The sequence below is a fragment of the Heptranchias perlo genome, chromosome 28 (genome assembly GCF_035084215.1).
Source record: "Heptranchias perlo isolate sHepPer1 chromosome 28, sHepPer1.hap1, whole genome shotgun sequence".
NCBI lineage: Eukaryota > Metazoa > Chordata > Chondrichthyes > Hexanchiformes > Hexanchidae > Heptranchias > Heptranchias perlo.
Genome location: NC_090352.1, coordinates 16,993,870 through 17,014,011, shown reverse-complemented (window position 1 = coordinate 17,014,011; position 20,142 = coordinate 16,993,870). Strand labels below are relative to the sequence as shown.

The window sequence follows — 20,142 nt, the reverse complement described above, 5'->3', positions numbered from 1 at the left end:
TAAACAACTTAGGTTCAGAAACATAGTTATAAGTTGGTCAAGTCTGCAGACAAAACCAAGCTATGGGGAAAAAACAGTATAATCTGAAGCAGCCAAATAGTTACAGAAGGGGGTCTTTGAGAACAGGAAAGTTACTTTAATGGGAAACTTCAATCAAGGCAATATAAGTTGTGAAAGCTCAAGTGGTTTGGAGTCAGAGTTGGTAAATATAATGCAAGATTGCTTCATGATTCTGCACATGGGAAGCCCTGAGAGGCAGTGCTCATCTTGACCTGGTATTCTTCGCGAATTACCCAGATAATGTACAAAAAATGGAACTTGTAGCACTCTAGGGGGACCATGACCACAGAATGATCAAGTCTAACTTGAATTGAGTCCCAATTATACCAAAAACCAAGAGGTAAGCTTATAACTTTAAAAACGCTAAATTCAAAGAGATGAAGGAAGAATCAAAACAAACAGTTTGGAGGTGGATGCTTACCAACATTCCAATAGAGGACAAACTGAACAGCTTTAAAAGAATAATGCTGTACAAAAAGCTAAGTTCAACAAGCTCAAACTAAACAAGTATGACCCAAAACAAATTAAAAAGAGAGATAAAGAGGAAAAATTCCCTCTACAAATCTTACAAGGAGAAAGGGCTCACTGGGACAAACATAAAATCATACTGAAACAAGTTAAAAAGGTGATCAGATGGGCTAAGAGAAATCTAGTAAAAGCATAACTGCGGAGGCAAAATATAACAGTAAAAAATGCCATATTTTTTGCAATAGTAAGAGGACTGTCAGAGAGGAGGTGAGCACATTAAAAGATGCAAATTGCCTTGAAACTGACAATGGGCACGAGATAGTAAATATTTTTAATGATTACTCAAAGTATTCACAAGGGAAGACATGAACACCAAGCCCTCCCTCAAAAAAACATACCTAGGCATAATTCAAGGCTTAGATATAAATGAGATGGAAGCCCTAGACATGATGAAAGAGCAGTAAACAAATAAATCCGCAGGATTAGATGTTATCTATCCCAGAGTGTTGAGAGATGCCAACAAGTAGATTTGCAAGGCACGTACAATCATTATGAAGGAATCCATGGACACTGGGGAGATACTTGCACATTGGAAACGTGGTGCCTGTATTCAAAAATGGCAACAAAACAGACAATGGCAATTACAGACCCATTAGTCTTACTTCAATTCCATTTTAAATAATGCATTCATACTTGGGTATGGATCAGCCCATCCACCACCTACATATGATGTTGAAATAACTGCGGTTGAAGTTGAAAGAAAACTAGGATCTTAGTAGACTCCAAGCTCAACATGTTCAGCCAATGCAGAGGAGCAAACTACAAAGTCAAAATAATATTTAAGTAAATAGCCGAAACAGTAGACTACAAATTGCAGGAAGATGTGATCAAGCTGTATCATGCTCTGGTCAGACCACACCTTGAGTACTGTGTCCAGTTCTGGTCGCTAAGAAACAAGGGAGCTAATGAAGCACTGGAAGTATTATAGAGAAGAGCCACAAGGCGGATTCCTAGTGCCAGGGGTCTGATTCATGAGGAAAGACTGGAGAGAAATAGGTTTAACAGCTTAGAACAAAGTTGTCTGAGAATTGATCTTAAAGAGGTATAGAGGGTAGTAAGTGGTATGGAAACAGTTAATCAGAATATTACTTCAATTTAAACAGTGAGAGTTGAAGAAGGGGACACAGATTCAACCAGTAAAAAGGTAACTTTAGGACTGACATCAGGAGATTCTTCTTCACGCAGAGAATGATTAATACTTGGAATGGACATCCAGGCAGAGTGGTGGAGGAAAAACTGTGGAATCATTTAAGAAACAACTAGATGTAGGAACAGGGGGGAAGAGGGGAGGAAGTGTGGGGTTGTTCTGGATAGATGTATTAAGATGGCCTTCCTCATCTCCAAGTATCTTGTGACCTAGGCAATATTTGAAAATTGGCAGAATGATGGCAGATGACATTCAATACAGAAATAAGCGCAAGGTCTTGCACATTGAAAAAAAAATTGGGAACATACTTACGAATGAATCGTGTGAGGTGAGAGGTTGATAAAGGATCTGAGAGTGACTATGTCCAGTCACTGTAGAGCGGCAATCAACAAAGCAAACAGAATGCGAAGCTACATTGACAAAATAATAGAGGCTAAAGCTATTCAGTGCTCTGGTCAGGCCACACCTTTAATACTGCTTCAGCTTTGGTTACCAAGGCCAAAGGGAAACATCCAGGCCCTAGAAGTGCTGCAGAGGCTGTTCCCTGGTCTCAGAGGACTGAGCTATCAGGAAAGTTTAGAAAAACTAGGACTCTTCACCTTTGTAATGAAATGAATAAGAGGGGATCTTATATAGCTATTTAGGATAATTAATAGAGAAAAAAAATCATGAGCATTTTTTCAAGTTAAACCACAACTGCAGGACAAGGAACATGGGTACAAACTGCTAAAAGACAAGGTCAGGACTAATGTCAGGAAGCTCATATTCACACAGAGTGATAAATAAGAGTAGTGTAGGTAACATCTATGGAATAATTCAAGAAACATGCTGTGATAGGGAATTCATAGATTTTAATAGAAGGATGAGCTAAATGGAGTGAATGGCCCCCTTCATCTGTACTTACCTTTGTGAAAAAGGTTAATGGCTAAATGAAATCATACAAGGGTTTATTAAACTATTAAATCATTCAAGAAACAGAAATACCAATACTGTACTGTCAGATGAGTATTGAATAACACATTTAACAGGAAGCTCAATTTTAGCAACCAGTCAACTGATTAAATGTGATTTGATGATGCAAAATTGTTTTTCATTGTTGAGCACAAGCCTAACTTTGATTCTCAACACAATCCTAAACTCAATGCTGCAAGAAGGCTTGTAGCTAGATACTAAAGGTCCACACTGCCCTAGGCTTTGAGAACTTTCTCATAATAAGACACAACACTTTACACACTTTAATTTATACTTATCTACATAATTAGAGACAAAAATGGCATTACTTCAACGAGTCTTGTGGGATTCTCAACTTTATTCTATAGTTTAAACACATCAGAAATAATGAATAATGATCCATTTAGGATAACAGGAAACAGAGACCGAGATATAAAGCAAGACCAAGAGAGACAGGAACAGGGATGGAGAGAGGGAGAGAGGGAGAGAGAGAGAGAGAGAGCGAGCACGCGTGCAAGAGCGATGCACGGAGAGAGAGAGCGCTGACAGAGATCAAAATGAAAGGCACAATCGAGAGCAGAGGACCGACCATGACAAATGCCACAGATGATCTACTTTTTGGTATAAAAAAGGTATTTCCTTTTTGGGTTTTGAACAAACAAACTGGGAATTCCCAATGTGGAAAATCAAAAATACAAACTGATCAACCAGAGTAACATTTTTAACAATCATACCTTGCTTTGTGAGCGCATCCCTAAGTGCTGGAGTGATCATTTCTCTTGGTTCTGCTATTTCATTTTTTCCAATGGTCTGTTTTGATGTTTTGAGTTTCACTGATTCTTTGTCCGCTTCTCTTTCTTTCTAAAAGAACACAGGAAACAGAAGTAACAATTACCACAGGTTATACAACGGTTCTGTCATACAAACGATGCGCAATTTAAAGATTGAGAAAAGGGGTATATTTATTTTTTAAAATTAAATTACAGCATCTATGAACTGTCTTATATGCTATTTTAAAAAAATAATTTCTCAGCCTCAAAGATTTCCACCAGTACCAACATCTGACAATGAGGGAAAGTCACTGAGCTGCTTATTTTTCTCTCCAAATGCTGCTCACGTTGGTTAATTCCAGTGAGTCGGACGTCCCTTTAAAAATTATTTCCAAACAAAGCAGTCTCTTATCTGGCTGCTGTGCCAGTCAGAATAATTTCAGCACTAAAATTTAGTCCAACGTACGAACTGTAGCATTCTGTTTTCCTCCCTGATTAAAAGTGGAGCTTCAATAGCAAGGAACCAAGTAAGGATCTAACTACTGTACATGGTAGCATAGGCCTAACACAAAGAGACAATGGCATACTACAGTGGTATAAATATACAAATCATTTTGTGATGTTATCGTAATCTTTTTTAAATACTGGTGGATCTTCTGTGGCGTTGTTCACAGTAAATCAGCTGATATGCTCTTATATAAGAGTTCGAGCATTAAACACGTCTGCAGATATTCGCATGGGGAACCCGGAAGCGAATTGCGCCGTCACAATCTGCGATTGCAACTCAATTGAAGATAAGTATTTGAGCTTCCAGGTTTCCCATGCACCAAGCAGACAGATTGACAGGCTGGCTGCCTGTCGGAAGGGAAAGGAATGGTGAATCAGAGAGGGGGATGGGAGGGGAGAGATCGTGTGCCCCTGGAAAAAAAAAATCGGGGGATGAAACATGGACGAAATCGGGTCAGTGCAGCCAGCATCAAGGGGGAATATCCGCTATCCGGGGGCGGGGGGGGGGGGGGCGGTGGTGATCGCTGGCGTCTTGTCAACCAGTGAGCTTGTTGGGCCTGGATGAAGCACTCCTGCTCCTCCAGGCTCACAAGCAGTGCAATAAAGGCACTCACTTCCTGGATCCGGCCCTTCCCACCTGCTTTCACCTGACATGAATCGTAAGTGATGGGAAATCAGAACAGGTAAGGTTAAATTCATTTTACTTTTGTAATACACAAAATATTAATATCCTCAATTATTTCAATCAGGTACATTGACCCTTTAAGTATCAGCCCGCTGGCTTTAAGTAGGGGTGAGAGTTCCTGGTGTCTGCCATGCACATGCATACAAACATGCCTGGGTTAAACCCAGAAGTGGGTACATTGGAGCCAGGATACGGTCCTGTTCCAAAAAGCTGATATCTTAACATCCCACCCGCCCACAACCCACCCATTCTTGGGGGTTAAAATTACCCCCATGTCTCTTTATGGCCACAAAATTTAACATGCTGTTAAACAATGGGTGAGGTCAGACTTTAATGACTTTTCAGGTTACAGGTCAGAACCCTAATTTAAAGCAAAAAATTATTGAGAAGATCAGTGAGATTGGAGACATTCTGGCTCAGGGATTTTTTTCTTCCAAACTGTAAATTTAAACAATAGGATATTCTCTCTCTCTCAGCTCCAAACACAAGTAAAATATAAAGCTAACAGGTTCGTTTAAAAATTTAGATAAAAATCTACTCAAAATCATCATCCAGTTTGATTCCAAATCATTTTCAAAAAACACACAAACTTATTATATAGAGAAAAAAAATGAAACACGACTGGCACACAATTGATATTATCAGTCATGTTAGAAGTGAGTCTCTTTCTGCTTCTGCTCCTCTCTCAACAGATAACTTCTCTATTAAAAAAAATTCAACACAAACTTTATCTGAATTTTGAAATGTGTCCTCTAGCTTTTCTTCAAATATGTTGTAAAAAAAAAACCCACCCAGTAGTCAGAAAGGATCTTGGCTCGGAAGATCAGGAAGTAGAATCAGTATGGGCGGAGATAAGAAATAACAAGGGGCAGAAAACACTAGTGGGAGTAGTTTAAGGGCCCCCTAACAGTAGTTATACTGTTGGACAGAGTATTAATCAAGAAATAAGAGGAGCTTGTATCAAAGGTAATGCAATAATCGTGGGGGACTTTAATTTTCATATTGACTGGTAAATCAAATTGGCAAAAGTAGTTTGGAGGACAAGTTCATGGAATGCATTCCAGATAGTTTCCTAGAACAATATCTCATGGAACCAACCAGGGAACAGTCTGTTTTAGATCTTGTCTTGCAGGGTTAATTAGTAATCTCATAGTAAGGGATCCTCTGGGGAAAAGTGATCATAATATTATAGAATTTCACATTGAGTTCAAGAGCGTCGTACTTAAGTCCAAAACTAGAATCTTAAACTTAAACAGAGCCAATTACATATGAGGGGTGAGTTAGCCAAGATAGATTGGGAAACTAGATTAAAGGATATGAAGGTAGATAAGCAATGGCGAACATTTAAAGAAATATTTCATAATTCTCAACAAATATACATTCCATTGAGAAATAAAAACTCCTCGGGAAAAGTGATTCATCCGTAGCTAACTAAAGAAGTTAAGGATAGTATTAGATTAAAAGAAGAGGCCTATAACGTTGCCAAGAAGACTAGTAAGCCTAAGGATTGGGAGAGTTTTAGAAACCAAAGGATGACCAAAAAATTGATAAAAAGGGAGAAAATAGAATATGATAGTAAACTAGCAAGAAATATAAAAACGGATTTGTAAGAGATTCTACAAGTATGTAAAAAGGAAGAGAGTAGTAAAAGTAAACGTGGCTGAGACAGGAGAAATTATAACGGGAAATAAGGAAATGGCAGATACGTTAACCAAATATTTGTATCTGTCTTCACAGTTGAAGACATAAAAAATAGCAGAAATAGTGGGGAACCAAGGGTCTAATGAAAGTGAGGAACTTAAAGTAATTATGACCAGTAAAGAGAAGGTACTGGAGAAATTATTGGGAGTAAAAGCCAACTAATCCCCTGAACCTGATGGCCTATATCCTACGGTTCTAAAAGAGGTAGCTGCAGAGATAGTGGATGCATTGGTTGTGATCTTCCAAAATTCCCTAGATCTAGAATGGCCCCAGTGGATTGGAAGGTAGCAAATGTAACACCACTATTCAAGAAAGGAAGGAGAGAGAAAACAGGGAATTACAGGCCAGTTAGCCTGACATCAGTCACCGGGAAAATGCTAGAATCCATTATTAAGGACGTAGTAACAGGACACTTAGAAAATCATACTATGATTAGGCAGAGTCAACACGGTTTTATGAAAGGGAAATCGTGTTTGATAAATTTATTAGAGTTTTTTGGGGCTGTAACTAGCAGGGCAGTTAAAGGGGAACTAGTGGATGTAGTATATTTGGATTTTCAAAAGGCATTCAATAAGGTGCCACACGAAAGGTTGTTACATAAGCTAAGAACTCATGAGGTTGAGGGTAATATATTAGCATAAATAGAGGATTGGTTAATGGACAGAAAACAGAAAGTAGGAATGAACTGGTCATTTTAGGATTGGCAAACTGTTACTAGTGGGGTGCCACAAGGAACAATGCTGGGGCCTCAGCTGTTTACAATCTATATTAATGACTCAGATGAAGGGACCAAGTGTAATGTATCCAAGGTTGCTGACGATACAAAGCTAGGTGGGAAAGTAAGCTGTAAGGAGGACACATGTAGTCTGCAAAGGGATATGGGGATAGGGCGGGAAAGTGGAGTAGAGGTTGAAGATCAGCCATGATCTTATTGAATGGCGGAGCAGCCTCAAGAGGCCAGAGGGCCGACTCTTGCTCCTATTTCTTATGTTCTTATGTCAGCAAAAAGAGGGGAGCCCATGACCTGCAAAGGCAACCGAGGTGAGCAGGGGTGGGAAAAACACAAAAGAAGAAATAAAAGTTAGTAAAATTTACATTTTATCCACATTTAATTCTTCCTAAATCCTGCTTAAAAATTCCTTGAGAGTCAAAAACAGGCCTGGGAAAGGATCAGCAGCGCCACCTGGCTTCAGGAGAAATCAAGCTGGGAAACAGGAGTTTGCAGGAGTAACAGCACCACCTAGTACCTTGGGAGAGCATTGATTTGACATGGTACAAAAATCAAATCTCAATCTTCAATCCATTTAGTAAAACTGCATAGAGAACTTTACCAACATTTGCTAATTTCCAAATTTATAAGCTAGAAGCATCCTCCAGTGAAAAGGATTTTTTTAGTTAAAATCTCCAGGTATGACAAATTCATGACACAGGTTGGATGAGAACAGAACTCAGAAAATTGTTGTAAACATGTTTATTAGCACAGTAACTTTGCTCATAGCAACTAAAAGGTGCACGCTTATAGAGTTATCAGGATGCAACTGAACACAGCCACCAAGTGACCAATGATCTACCAATGAAGGTCTAAATTTAAGCACCTAAGAAAAACACAAGGTAAGCAGACTACTGTCCATATTTGACAAGTGACATGGTCTTCTATCTCCGTGACACAAATCTGGGTCTCTTACTGCCTCTCTGTCAGCACTATGAATCAATGGAGAAATGTCAGTCTGGGATTTGATTCGGATTTTTTCCAGACAGGTTATCAAGCACCCACCAGAAAAAGTTTATGGAATTTATTAAACAAGCTACAAATTTTACTAGTTCTGAAACTGCAAATACACTATTTACTGACTTTGTTCAATTGCCTAAGTTTTAATATAACAATTTTTGCACCAGGAACTGCTTCAAGTTTTGCATTTATATTTTCTTCCATTTTTGGAGGGACCAGGGGAGAATAAAAATCATACAAGAAGCAGAAAACCTTTCTTACGCCTAAAATACTCAAGTATTTCCATAGTTTTCATTGCACTGATCAAAAGCAAACATTCTCTCAAGCCAACACCAGCAAGTTTACTTTACTTTTACTTTAAAAGGTGCATGGAAACAAAAAAATACAGAGGGTTGCAATTCTTCGAAAAATCAACTGAGGATACCTAAAGAAAAAGTAACAGATGTAGTGAAACAAATCACTGAAGGCAATGTTAATAGTAGAAGTAAGATAAAAAAAAACAGGTAGGTCCATTAAACGATCAGGATATGGCAGATCAATGATTTTATCTATTAAATGATCAAATGGATTCTTCACATCAGTTTTCACAAAAGACGACTGTGGACATATTCCAGACACGATAAATGGGGCGAAGTGAGCCATAACATACAGAAGTGGATAAAAATTGTGTCACGCAGAAACTGGAAGGATTAATAACCACAAAACTCTTGGGGCAAATGATATCCTAGAATCCTCAAGGAATTAAAGGAGAATATTTTTTGGAGTTCAATAAATACTGGAGAAATATCTGAGGACTGGAAGATGGCGAATGTAGTTACAATGATCAAAACAGGAATACGGCTTTAACCTAGTAATCACAGGCCAGTTAGCTTAACATCAACAGAGGGGAAATGCTTAACGGTATTCTACGATACTCTATAAATGAACAATTAAAGAGCACAGCTATCGAAAGTGTGGGTTTTAGAAGTAATAGATCATACCGACAAGCCTACTGGATTTCAGGGAATAACTAAAGAAGTGGACAAGAATAATATAGTAAAGCTAGTTATCTGGACTTTTTGACAAGGAAATGTAAGACTCATGGAATAGTTGATAAATTACTTTGACAGATTGAGACAAAAGGGTGCAAAATGCACTATCTGGGCATAAAGTAACCAGTAACCGGAATCTGTTCTTGGACATCTGCTATTTACAATATGTGGAATGATATGGAGCAGAACTTGTTTGAAACTAAAACTGCAAATTTAGTTCTGATCATATAAAATGCTGGTGATTATTTTCCACCCAAAAAAGATTGCTTTTGAATCTTTTTTTTAATTCATTCATGGGACGTGGGCGTCGCTGGCGAGGCCGGCATTTATTGCCCATGAGAAGGTGGTGGTGAGCCGCCTTCTTGAACCGCTGCAGTCCGTGTGGTGAAGGTTCTCCCACAGTGCTGTTAGGAAGGGAGTTCCAGGATTTTGAACCAGCAACAAAGAAGGAACGGCGACATATTTCCAAGTCGGGATGGTGTGTGACTTGGAGGGGAACGTGCAGGTGGTGTTGTTCCCATGTACCTGCTGCTCTTGTCCTTCTAGGTGGTAGAGGTTGTGGGTTTGGGAGGTGCTGTCGAAGAAGCCTTGGCGAGTTGCTGCAGTGCATCCTGTGGATGGTACACACTGCAGCCACTGTGCACCGGTGGTGAAGGGAGTGAATGTTTAGGGTGGTGGATGGGGTGCCAATCAAGCGGGCTGCTTTGTCCTGGATGGTGTCGAGCTTCTTGAGTGTTGTTGGAGCTGCACTCATCCAGGCAAGTGGAGAGTATTCCTTCACACTCCTGACTTGTGCCTTGTAGATGGTGGAAAGCCTTTGGGGAGTCAGGAGGGGAGTCACTCACCGCAGAATACCCAGCCTCTGACCTGTGACACTTTGAACTGTGACGTATGAAGATGGGCACAAGACATTTATTTAAACATACCAGCAGAGCTCCCTGGCATGGGTCACTATGAGTCGAAGGATGAACTGTTTTAGAACAAAAGGCATATTATACCATGTGCTGCATTTTTGCCTCTTTTTATTTCTTATCCCATATTATTTCAGCACTCCGATCTAAGATCACCTACATGGGTCAGTCCTAATCTGAGCTGCAAACTGACAAGCACATTCCAATCTGTAAAGTTACTTAACCAATACATGAAAAATAAAGAGGATTGGCATAGAATTCCAAGAGGCAATAATTAAAATAGACCCAAGAACAAATGGGCTTAATGGATGAGCAAATATTGATATGGGGGGGGGGGGAAAGAGGGGAACAAAGGAAAACAGACTCAACAGGGATACACAAAATCGTTTTATTTTTTGGCAAAGCCTGCATGATAAGGTTGTTAAACATTTCTCCCATGGAAGAAAGCAGCTCACTCAATTCTGCAAGAAACTTCATAGGACAAATCAAGCAGCTGAGTTTTATTAAATTGGAAACCTGAATCCTTGAATAAAGGATTGCGATAAATATCCCTTGAAGTTCCTGAGGCGTGAATCCCCCCATGTCCACCGCCTTATATACTGCTTGTAATAAAAATAAAGCCAGCAGAATATATTTAAAATTTAGAGACCATCTTCAACCTCACAATGTCTTACCTCACACAGCAGAGAAAGGCTGACTTCAAAAATAAACAAGACTGTTCTATGCCAGCTGCTGGCCAGAGCTTGCAACTGCACGTCTCTAAGCAGCCTTTCTATAGTTGTGTGTGACAGGTCCAGTGTTACACCTCAAGGCTCAGATTAACGTTGGAATTCCTCTTACAGTGATGGCGTCAAAGACAAAGGTTACAGGCAAGCCCAACAGGTGGTTGTGGACACATTTAAAATGGAAACATCCACAGGAAGATTTTTACTTGGGACTTTCAAAGGAAAAACTCATGGATAAGGTCATTACGAAGCTTATCTTTTGAAAATTCCTTTCACTTTACTGGAACAATTCTTTTTAAATGACAGCTTTCTATCATATGTCTCATCCAACAATCAATAAAACAGATCTCTGGACTTCAAAAATCATAAATGAAAAATTATGCCAGGGACATTTTTCACCACAAAAAAAAGAAAATGTTATCACAAAAATGAAGGCAATCTACATCTTGTGCCGAAAGCAATTAATTAAATCCAGTCTTTCTGAACTTCAGTTTAGTTTTATGTCAGGGCTCTGATTGATTGAGGACAACCTTGCTTGATTGTATCAGTACCTATCACCATGATAAATGAGCCCATACCTTTGCTCGTTTCATATTGTTCATAACATTGCCCAGGTCCTCTACATCAATGACAGACGCAGCGCCAGTTTCATCTTCCACTCCAGATTCTTCTTCACTTGTCGTCTCAAACAGTTCTTCCTGAAAGAAAATAAGAACAAATCAAAACATGAGAATAAGAGACTCCAAAATCAACCAAAGTTAACTGTGGACCATACATACAAACAAATAAACTAGCAGTGATTGCCATCCACAAGACTCGCCTCACCTACAGCAACTTTCAATAAAATCTCATTTCATGCATTCCACTTTACCAAATTATGATACTTCCAATTTGTCCACAAAACCCCACAGAAAACATGCAATTGATCAGCTACAGAATTGGTATTAAAATCAGAGGAATGTTTACAACCCTCAAAACTATTGTTAAATATGTGGAAGAAGTAACTTCCTAGAAAAAAACAAAGAAGATATAAATCAGGGCACTTACTAGACACAGAATTTATCCAAGGGAGGAACCTGACTAAATAACACCACACACAAGTCACAAATGTATTATGATCTAGGATCTACCCATGGTATATAGATATCACATCTAACAAGTTTTCTGTTGTTACCAAAACTAAAACCAATAATAAATGTATTTTAAGCTTAGAATAAGTCAGGATTTGCATGGATTTGACCGGTTTATGTGATGTGGCACATAATAACATCATAGATGTGCGATGTTTTCTCACAGCAAAAATAAAATCATTGCTTCCATTATGGTCATGGATGTGACCACGGTTAGTTTACGTCTTGCTCATTGGTAACAGTGCGGCATTCCCTTTCCCACATGGCAGAGAACTCTCAATATGTGTGTGGTGAACTGGGTTCTAATAAAACTGAAAGAGAAGCCACTCTTTTTATCTCCATTCCTGTTCAGATCAGTTTCAAGAGCACATGTTCTAACTCACTGATTACATACCTCTCAGTTAAGAACTTCTCTCTATACCGCTGATCGAGATCCCATTCTGTATAGCCTTATATGTAATGAAAATATCTCAACAAAATGCATCATTTGTGCCTTCAAATTTTTTTTTAAAAACATAAACAAGGTAGAAGATCACAAACTGTGCACCTACAATTTCGGATCAAGAAATCACCCCAATTGTTTATTGTTGCTTTGACTGATAGCTTGTAAACACTAGACCTGAAGCAGCCATCTGCATGAAACAAATCCTAAGCAGATACACAGAGAGAACAATGAACACAGACAGCAAACTGCAATGCAACATATTCACCACACAACAAAAGTTGAATGCCAGAGTTCAGTTAGACAGATTTGTCAGCGAGTTAGCCTATTTCAACCACCAGCAGATTTGCTAACAAGGAACACAAACCCGTAAGTACTCACCTAGTCTTAAATTGATGGTGTGTATTTACAATGGTCAATGATGCATATGCTGATCCAATGTGTCTCTGACAGGAGTCAATGGTGTGCATTGATTCAGCAAACAAAAGAGTGAGATTTAATTCAGCTAAGCTAAAAGTGATAAAGCACTATATAAATATAAGTGTTATCATGTTAAAATGTCTCAAAGTGCTCCAGACAATTAATTATATTTTTACAGTGCACTGGCTATAGTAATGGCCTGAATTTATTTGTCCTTTTTTAAAAAAAGAGATTAGACCTGATCAGTCCTGGGGTAAAGAAAAGAAATAAGAGATTTGATAAATGCTCAACTTACATTTTCTTTAAATAACTTTTCACTCCCAAAAAACCACCACTTGAATTGGAAATTGAAATTAATGTTTTTATAATTCATTCTCAGCGTGTTGGTGATGCTGGCTAAGTTTCATTTTTAATGCCCTACCAAAGGGGAATTTGAAAATACTCGTGGTATTGACCAGTGTGGTAGCGAAGAATTGCAACAAGTCACAAAAGGATGAGATGCAGCAATAATCAACAACACGAGACAGCGTCAAAGCACTATTAGTCTAGTAGCCCTGGACCCCAAACTCTCAACAAGGACAGGAGTGATGGGTGAGCAGGACATTTGTGAACACAGCAATGGTGACTGCAACCAAAAAATTGTAAGGTGCTTTCGGACTTCCTGAGGACATGATAAGGTGCTACATATAAGCAAGCTGTTGCAATGGCAGAGAGATTATTGCTGCTTGTCATGCTTTGTGGCCTATTGCATTGCTTCCCTACTGAAAAGGTCAATACCACAAGCATTTGTATTGGGTCCACACATGGGAGAAGCAGAGGAGTACATGCAAGGCTTTCCAAAGCATAGGAGCCCAGGTGGCTGAAGCACAGCCGCCAGTATGGGGCAACGGGAGGGGGGATGCAAGAGACCAGGGTCAAAAGAACGGGGTGGGGGGGGGGGGGGGTGGTGGTGTAGGGCTGGAGGAGGTTACAAAGATAAGGACGGGTGGGTGAGGCTATGAAGCAAATTAAACATGAGGATGAGAATTTTAAATGGGAGGCGTGGGGGGACCAGGAGCCAATATATGTTAATGCAAGTGGACAAAGAAGATATACTTGAAGTTACATGTACAAGCCTAAGCTATACATAGTTGAAGGAAATATCATTTTGAAGAAAACTGCTAAAAGTCAGATAAAGTCCTGTGGTCTAACTGATGGCCAAAGGAAAAAGTGCAGTGGCTGCCCAGCGAGTGGGGCTAAGTCATTCTTTCAGCCAGGAATCCAGAGTTGTCAGGGAACATGGGAAGAATTGGGCTCACTTAGGGGCCAAAGAAGATGTGATCTACCTGATGGCCGTAGTCCTTGTTAGCTGTGGTAAAAGAACTAAGGCACTGTCCAGTGATCAAAATCTGGGCACTGCCCTGAGCCAGGTCGTTGGTTCAAGCCTGTCAGAGTGTCTATGGTCTGGGACTGCTGAGAGTTCCAGGTCCAGAGCTACTAGGTTAATAGTGGTTTGGCACTGCCTCGCTGTTGGTGGGCCACAGCTGCCTGGCTGCAGACGGCCTGGGACACTCCCATAGTCTATCGGACAGAAGGTTAGGGTTCAGAGACTGCCCTTAGCTAGTTTCTGCGGCAATGAGTAACGTCAGTCCTCTCGGAGTCACACGCATGAAAGGGAGTGCTTCAGTGGACAAGAGAGTTTCCCGTTCTCCACTATTGCTGGAGCCTCACTTGATGGCACCACTAAACGGTGGCACAATCAGGCACTCAATTATGCCAAGTAGAAAGTCAGCACTTACAAACGATAAAGCTAACTTTAAAAGTGATTCCATTGACAACTATTGGCAGGAAGGAAAAGAGTCTGAAACAGAGCTTAATGGGTGAGAAAGGAAGGTGGAAAAACAATTTAGGCAACTAGATGGTAGTGGATTGGAGATCCATTCCAGGAGTCTCCCCCTTCCCTCCCTTCCTCTAATTATTTTTGGAAAACTACTCAATATCATTGTTTAACTAACAAGTGGGAATGGTAATAGGTTGAACAATGTTGCAGGGGACAGCTGTCATAAAACATTGTACTAGAAATATTTATTCCCTATCCCCAGTGTCCTCAGATTACAGAGAAAATTTAGGAGCATAGTGAACTCCCACTGTAATATAACACTCACTGCACAAGTGACTAGTGGTTATACGGTCTTTTATACAGTACCGTAATCACAAGACATTTTGGGAGAGGTCATGTTTTCCAACATTTGTGAGGTGGGGGGGAGGGAGGGAAGGGGGGGGAAAAGAGGTCTTGTACATCCACAAGCTGTGCTAAGGATGAACTAGCTTTAGAACTCAAGTTACCCAAACCCAAATTAGACATTTAGCAGTGACTGTGAAAATGAGAAAACCACTCAGCATTTATTGGTGCAAGCTGAATCCATCCTCACCAAACTTAAGATGATTGAGGACAGATATGAGGTGAGCATTTATTACAATTCTGTACATCCACTAGAGTATCTCTAATGTGCTCAAATCTACCTCTCCACTACTGTGATTCTTCGTCTCTTCTGGCACTTCATCCTTATGACTGGAATCCTCTTTATGCATCTTCTCTTTGGACTTGCATTTCCCCTTTTTGCAGTTACCATCACACTCTTTCTTTTCCCCACTGTAGAGTGCCTGTAGTCTGCTCAAGAACTTGGCTTGCCATCCAATGAAGTCAGCCTCAATGCTGCCATGTTTACTCTTCACCACGTTGCAGTCACCCTCTCCACGGGTCATAACACGACTGGCACTCAACATCCACAGCCACTTGTCAATATTTTTACCAACCTGAAAAGGATGTGCACAGTACATGTTAAAAGTACAATCGTTTATTTTGCTGTTCACAGTAAAGTTGTGAATATGAAATGGAGTATACAAAAAAAGCATCAGCAGAAAGAATATTTTAATCCTTGTAAAAATAAATCTTTTTTTTAAAAATGGAATATTTATTCTACATGGGCAATCATGAAAGAAAGAATTCTTAGGTCAGGAAAGCAGTATTTGTAACTCCAAAGGAATAGGTTTCCCTCCATGCCCCTGTAACATGCACCATTCGGTGATCATTGTAAATGATATACCCATTGAGTTTTTTATTCATTTTTGGGATGTGGGCATCACTGGCAAAGTTTGCAATTTATTGCCCAACCCCAATTGCTCTTAAGAAGATGGTGGTGGGCTGCCTTCTTGAACCACTTTGTAGCAGTTTGATACAACTGAATGGGCCACTTCAGAGTCAACCACATTGGTGTAGGACTGGAGTCACATACAGGCCAGACTGGGTAAAGAGGGCAGGTTTTCTTCCCTAAAGGACATTAGTGAACCAGTTGGGTTTTTACGACAATCCGACAGCTTCACGGTCACTTTTACTTTTACCAGCTTTATATTACCAGTTTTTTAAAAAAAAACTGAATTCAAATTCTCAAACTTCCATGGTGAGATTTCAACTCTCATTCTCTGGATTATTAGTCCAGGCCGCTGAATTACTAGTTCAGTGACATAACCACTACCCTACCGCATCTATTATATAACAGATATTAAAATATGGTGAAATGTAATATATACAAGTAAATAGGCAATACATAACTCTAGAGCAGAAAGGTAGTAACAAGTACCCATCAGGACGGCTGCAATCTTTAAAAATACGACCGTATTACTGGCACCGTTTTACCACCCGTAGGTGCTGTAGTAATGTACCCTGCACTAATCGGTTTTAACAAAGTAAAAAGAAACTAAAAAATAAAAATCACACAGACTAACAAAGTATGCAACCTAGATCAGAATTTTGATCAATGTACAACATCGAGTTACATAGAATCGACAGCACAGAAACAAGCCATTCAGCCCAACTGGTATGTGCCGGCGTTTATGCTCCACATGAGCTTCCTCCCACCCCATCAGTCATTGACATTGGTCAAGTTGCAATAAAATCGCAGAAGGCAGTTGGGTCTTATCACGTTAGTTAAAATATTTTGAATGTATTTTTAAAAGATTGTAGCCATACAGTATAACCCTGAGCAATCAATTCTACAGAAGCAAAGACCAGATACTTACAGTGTTGTAATGATGTACATAAACAGAATTGCCCAAGCCAAATACTGCATATCTCAAGCCTCGGAGGTAGGTTTTGCCATATCTAAAGTCATGTGTTGCCTCTTCCAACCACTTACAGAACCAGGCTGCATTCTCACTCGGTTGTCCATCAGTATAAGTGGAAACTATGAATACACAGATAGTTTTACTGAAAACCTGCACAAACAAAAAAAAAGTATTTTTTTTAAATAAGCAGATTAGAGCATAAAGCATATTTCTGTGGTATACCTTCAGCCCACTATTTCACTCATGAAAAGTAACTGCAGAAGAAATAGGCTGAAGATCAAATCACAAACTTGCCACTGAATTAAATAGTAGTGGAGATGGCAACTACACAAATAACCATCAGTTCTTCTTTAAGAGCTTACAATGATCAAGTTCACATGCAAATATGTTTATTTATTAGAAGTGCAAAGAATACCTTAAAGATACAGCTTCTGGAACTAGGGTGCTGATGATTGTACTTTTATAGTTTTGATATAGCTTGTATGAGGAATATTAACAATACTAACACAAGCTACATTAGTACAACTATTACACTGACAGAATTCCATTTTTTTTTGGGTGAGGGTAAGCTCTCTAATTCAATCTAAGGATCTGCTTTTGAAAAAGTGCAAATCAGCCACGGTGTTATTAGTTTGCATAACAAATGTTCACAATACTTTTGAATTTCAACGTCCTTCTTTGCACTAAACCACAGCTTACTCTACAATACACATTTAAAAGATTCCCTATAAAATATGTTCATATGTCTGACTCTCTCCCTTTCTTTCACTCACAGAACTGTACATAGCTTTCATTGACTAATTACAAGCTGATGTGCCTTTTTCCTGATTTCGTTAAGATTATTCTAACAATGGGAAATGGGCAATAATGGTGCCTGAACAGCAAGTAGATTCTCATTTGACTTAATAATAAATAGTGTACATAAGGAAGAATGATTGTGGTGCCTTCTGAAGAAGTGTCTGTGTATTGCAACTGATTAACTTTGAAAGGCACAGAACATTATTGAGGAGCAAGAAAAAACAATTACGCAAATGATCTAGTTATGGAGTGATCAAAATTCAGATCTGATGTTAGTGAATAGTAATAGTCTTAAACATTTTAAATGCTATAATGTACTTAATGCAACAGCACAGGAGTGTAATTAAGGGATGTTGGTCAGAAAGTAGGTTAGAATATTTTTCAATACTGTAATAGTAAGAGGTAAGTCAGAAAAGAGAGGTGAAAACCCTAAAAGATGCAAACAAGGCCAAAACTGAAGATGAGCACAAGATATAGTTAATATTAAAATAATTATTTCCAATTAATCACTAGGAAAAACAAAATCAACATGCCGTCTCTCAATTTTAATAATCGAGGCAGAATTAACAACGTTGACATGAACGAAATTGAAATCATTAACAGACCTTAAGAGCTCAGGATAAAAAAATCACCCAGAGCTAAATTGTATTGAATTTAAAGTGTCACCCTAAGAACTGTTAAATGAATACTGTATTTGGCAAGTACAAAACAAAGTGTTCAATTGCTCTTACATTATCAATAGTTGGAAATAGAAGCAGGAAATGCAAAAAAACGTGCATAGGTATTCTGTATAAAAAAAGTTAGTATTCGACAAATGGTGCAGTGGTTATTTAATATACAGATAATTATTTTTATAGTTACATTGTATTTATCCCAGAATATTAAGAGACACAAAGTGGGAGGTTTCAGACGCAATAATAGAATCATAGAAGTTTACAACATGGAAACAGGCCCTTCGGCCCAACATGTCCATGTCGCCCAGTTTATACCACTAAGCTAGTCCCAATTGCCTGCACTTGGCCCATATCCCTCTATACCCATCTTACCCATGTAACTGTCCAAATGCTTTTTAAAAGACAAAATTGTACCCGCCTCTACTACTGCCTCTGGCAGCTCGTTCCAGACACTCACCACCCTTTGAGTGAAAAAATTGCCCCTCTGGACCCTTTTGTATCTCTCCCCTCTCACCTTAAATCTATGCCCCCTCGTTATAGACTCCCCTACCTTTGGGAAAAGATTTTGACTATCTACCTTATCTATGCCCCTCATTATTTTATATGATCATTATGAAGGAGTTAACAGTGGATGAGATCCCAGTGAATTGAAAGCAGGTTAATGCTGTGCCTATTTTCAAAAAAGTGATAAAGCAGATGCAAGTGACTACAGATCCATTCATTATACTTCAATACTGGGTTAAATAACGAAAAGTCAATAGTTAACTTGAGGAATATCTGTACAATAACAACAGCAGCCAAACTGGATTTAGAGGGGCAACAATCCTGCCTGACCAACCACCTTGACTTTTTTGAAGATGCGACTGTCATGTTTTTGGGATTTTACTCCAGATATTTTTCCTCAGGTTCAGCATCTAAGACTACTCCCTTAGGCAAATTCTCACTCCCTACAGCCTGAGAAATGCTGGGTGCTTCAGACCTGCACTTCAAACCTCCAGCCTGAAAGTGATGAGCACATTCCATCCTGCAAACTTTTCTAATCAAACAACAATTAGACTCTGCACTAAGTGAACTTCTGTTTACTTCACAATTAGACTGTGTGGCCCCAAGGGGTTAAAACTACACCTTAGCAGAATACATTTTTCATTTCATAGTATAACATTTCTGTACGGGAGCTGGATGGTCCAGTGGGTTCAATCAACCTTTCTCCTCTGGGACCTGGATTCAAATGGGATGAAAGTCTACTCTGTCTGCTTGCTCTAAAGGTCCTATGTGAAATGAGTTTGAATAGTTTCAATCCAGTTCCTGGTGGGTTTGTCTCTATTACACAAAATGGCACTTAATTCAGGACTAACTCGCAAATTCACTCAGACGGGGCACAGAATTGCAGGTGTAGGAAACGAAAAAAATGTCACACTAATGAAGTATAGAATGGTCTCTGAGATTGGGGCTTGCTGCTGACAATGGGTGTCTGATACACATAGAAACCCACCGCCTTGATGAGCAAACACTCCTGCACTTATAAAATAACAAATCATCTGACTTAACGTATGCAATGCTCTGATATTATTAGTAAGTTATCTACTTTCAAATATTACCAGGGTTTTATATAACAGCATAGAAACTAATCAATGTAAAATAACTAACCTCATCCACCAGGTTGTCATCTGGGTCATACTCCTTCAGATCAACAACTTCCACAGGTAATCCAAGTTTTTGTACGACATCTGCAAGAGTTTTGGCAAACCTCTAGAGTACAAGATTTAAAAAAACAAATAACCCTTAGGAAATGAAAATGTTAAAGATGTGTTGCACAAAAGTTCTGTCTG

The 20,142-nt window shown here is 39.2% G+C and overlaps 1 protein-coding gene across 2 annotated transcripts in view; it reads right to left on the bottom strand.

The window, feature by feature from the left end:
- Window positions 1–20,142, bottom strand: part of tyw1 (tRNA-yW synthesizing protein 1 homolog (S. cerevisiae)) — a 160,863-nt gene that overhangs the window by 136,541 nt on the left and 4,180 nt on the right. For both annotated transcript variants that reach the window (XM_068008146.1, XM_068008147.1), the window contains exons 4-8: window positions 19,961–20,062; window positions 16,797–16,991; window positions 15,240–15,533; window positions 11,324–11,443; window positions 3,421–3,547 (exon numbers count right to left, since the gene is read on the bottom strand). In XM_068008146.1, coding sequence (XP_067864247.1) covers window positions 3,421–3,547; window positions 11,324–11,443; window positions 15,240–15,533; window positions 16,797–16,991; window positions 19,961–20,062 — 838 coding nt within the window. The remainder of the gene's footprint in view (window positions 1–3,420; window positions 3,548–11,323; window positions 11,444–15,239; window positions 15,534–16,796; window positions 16,992–19,960; window positions 20,063–20,142) is intronic.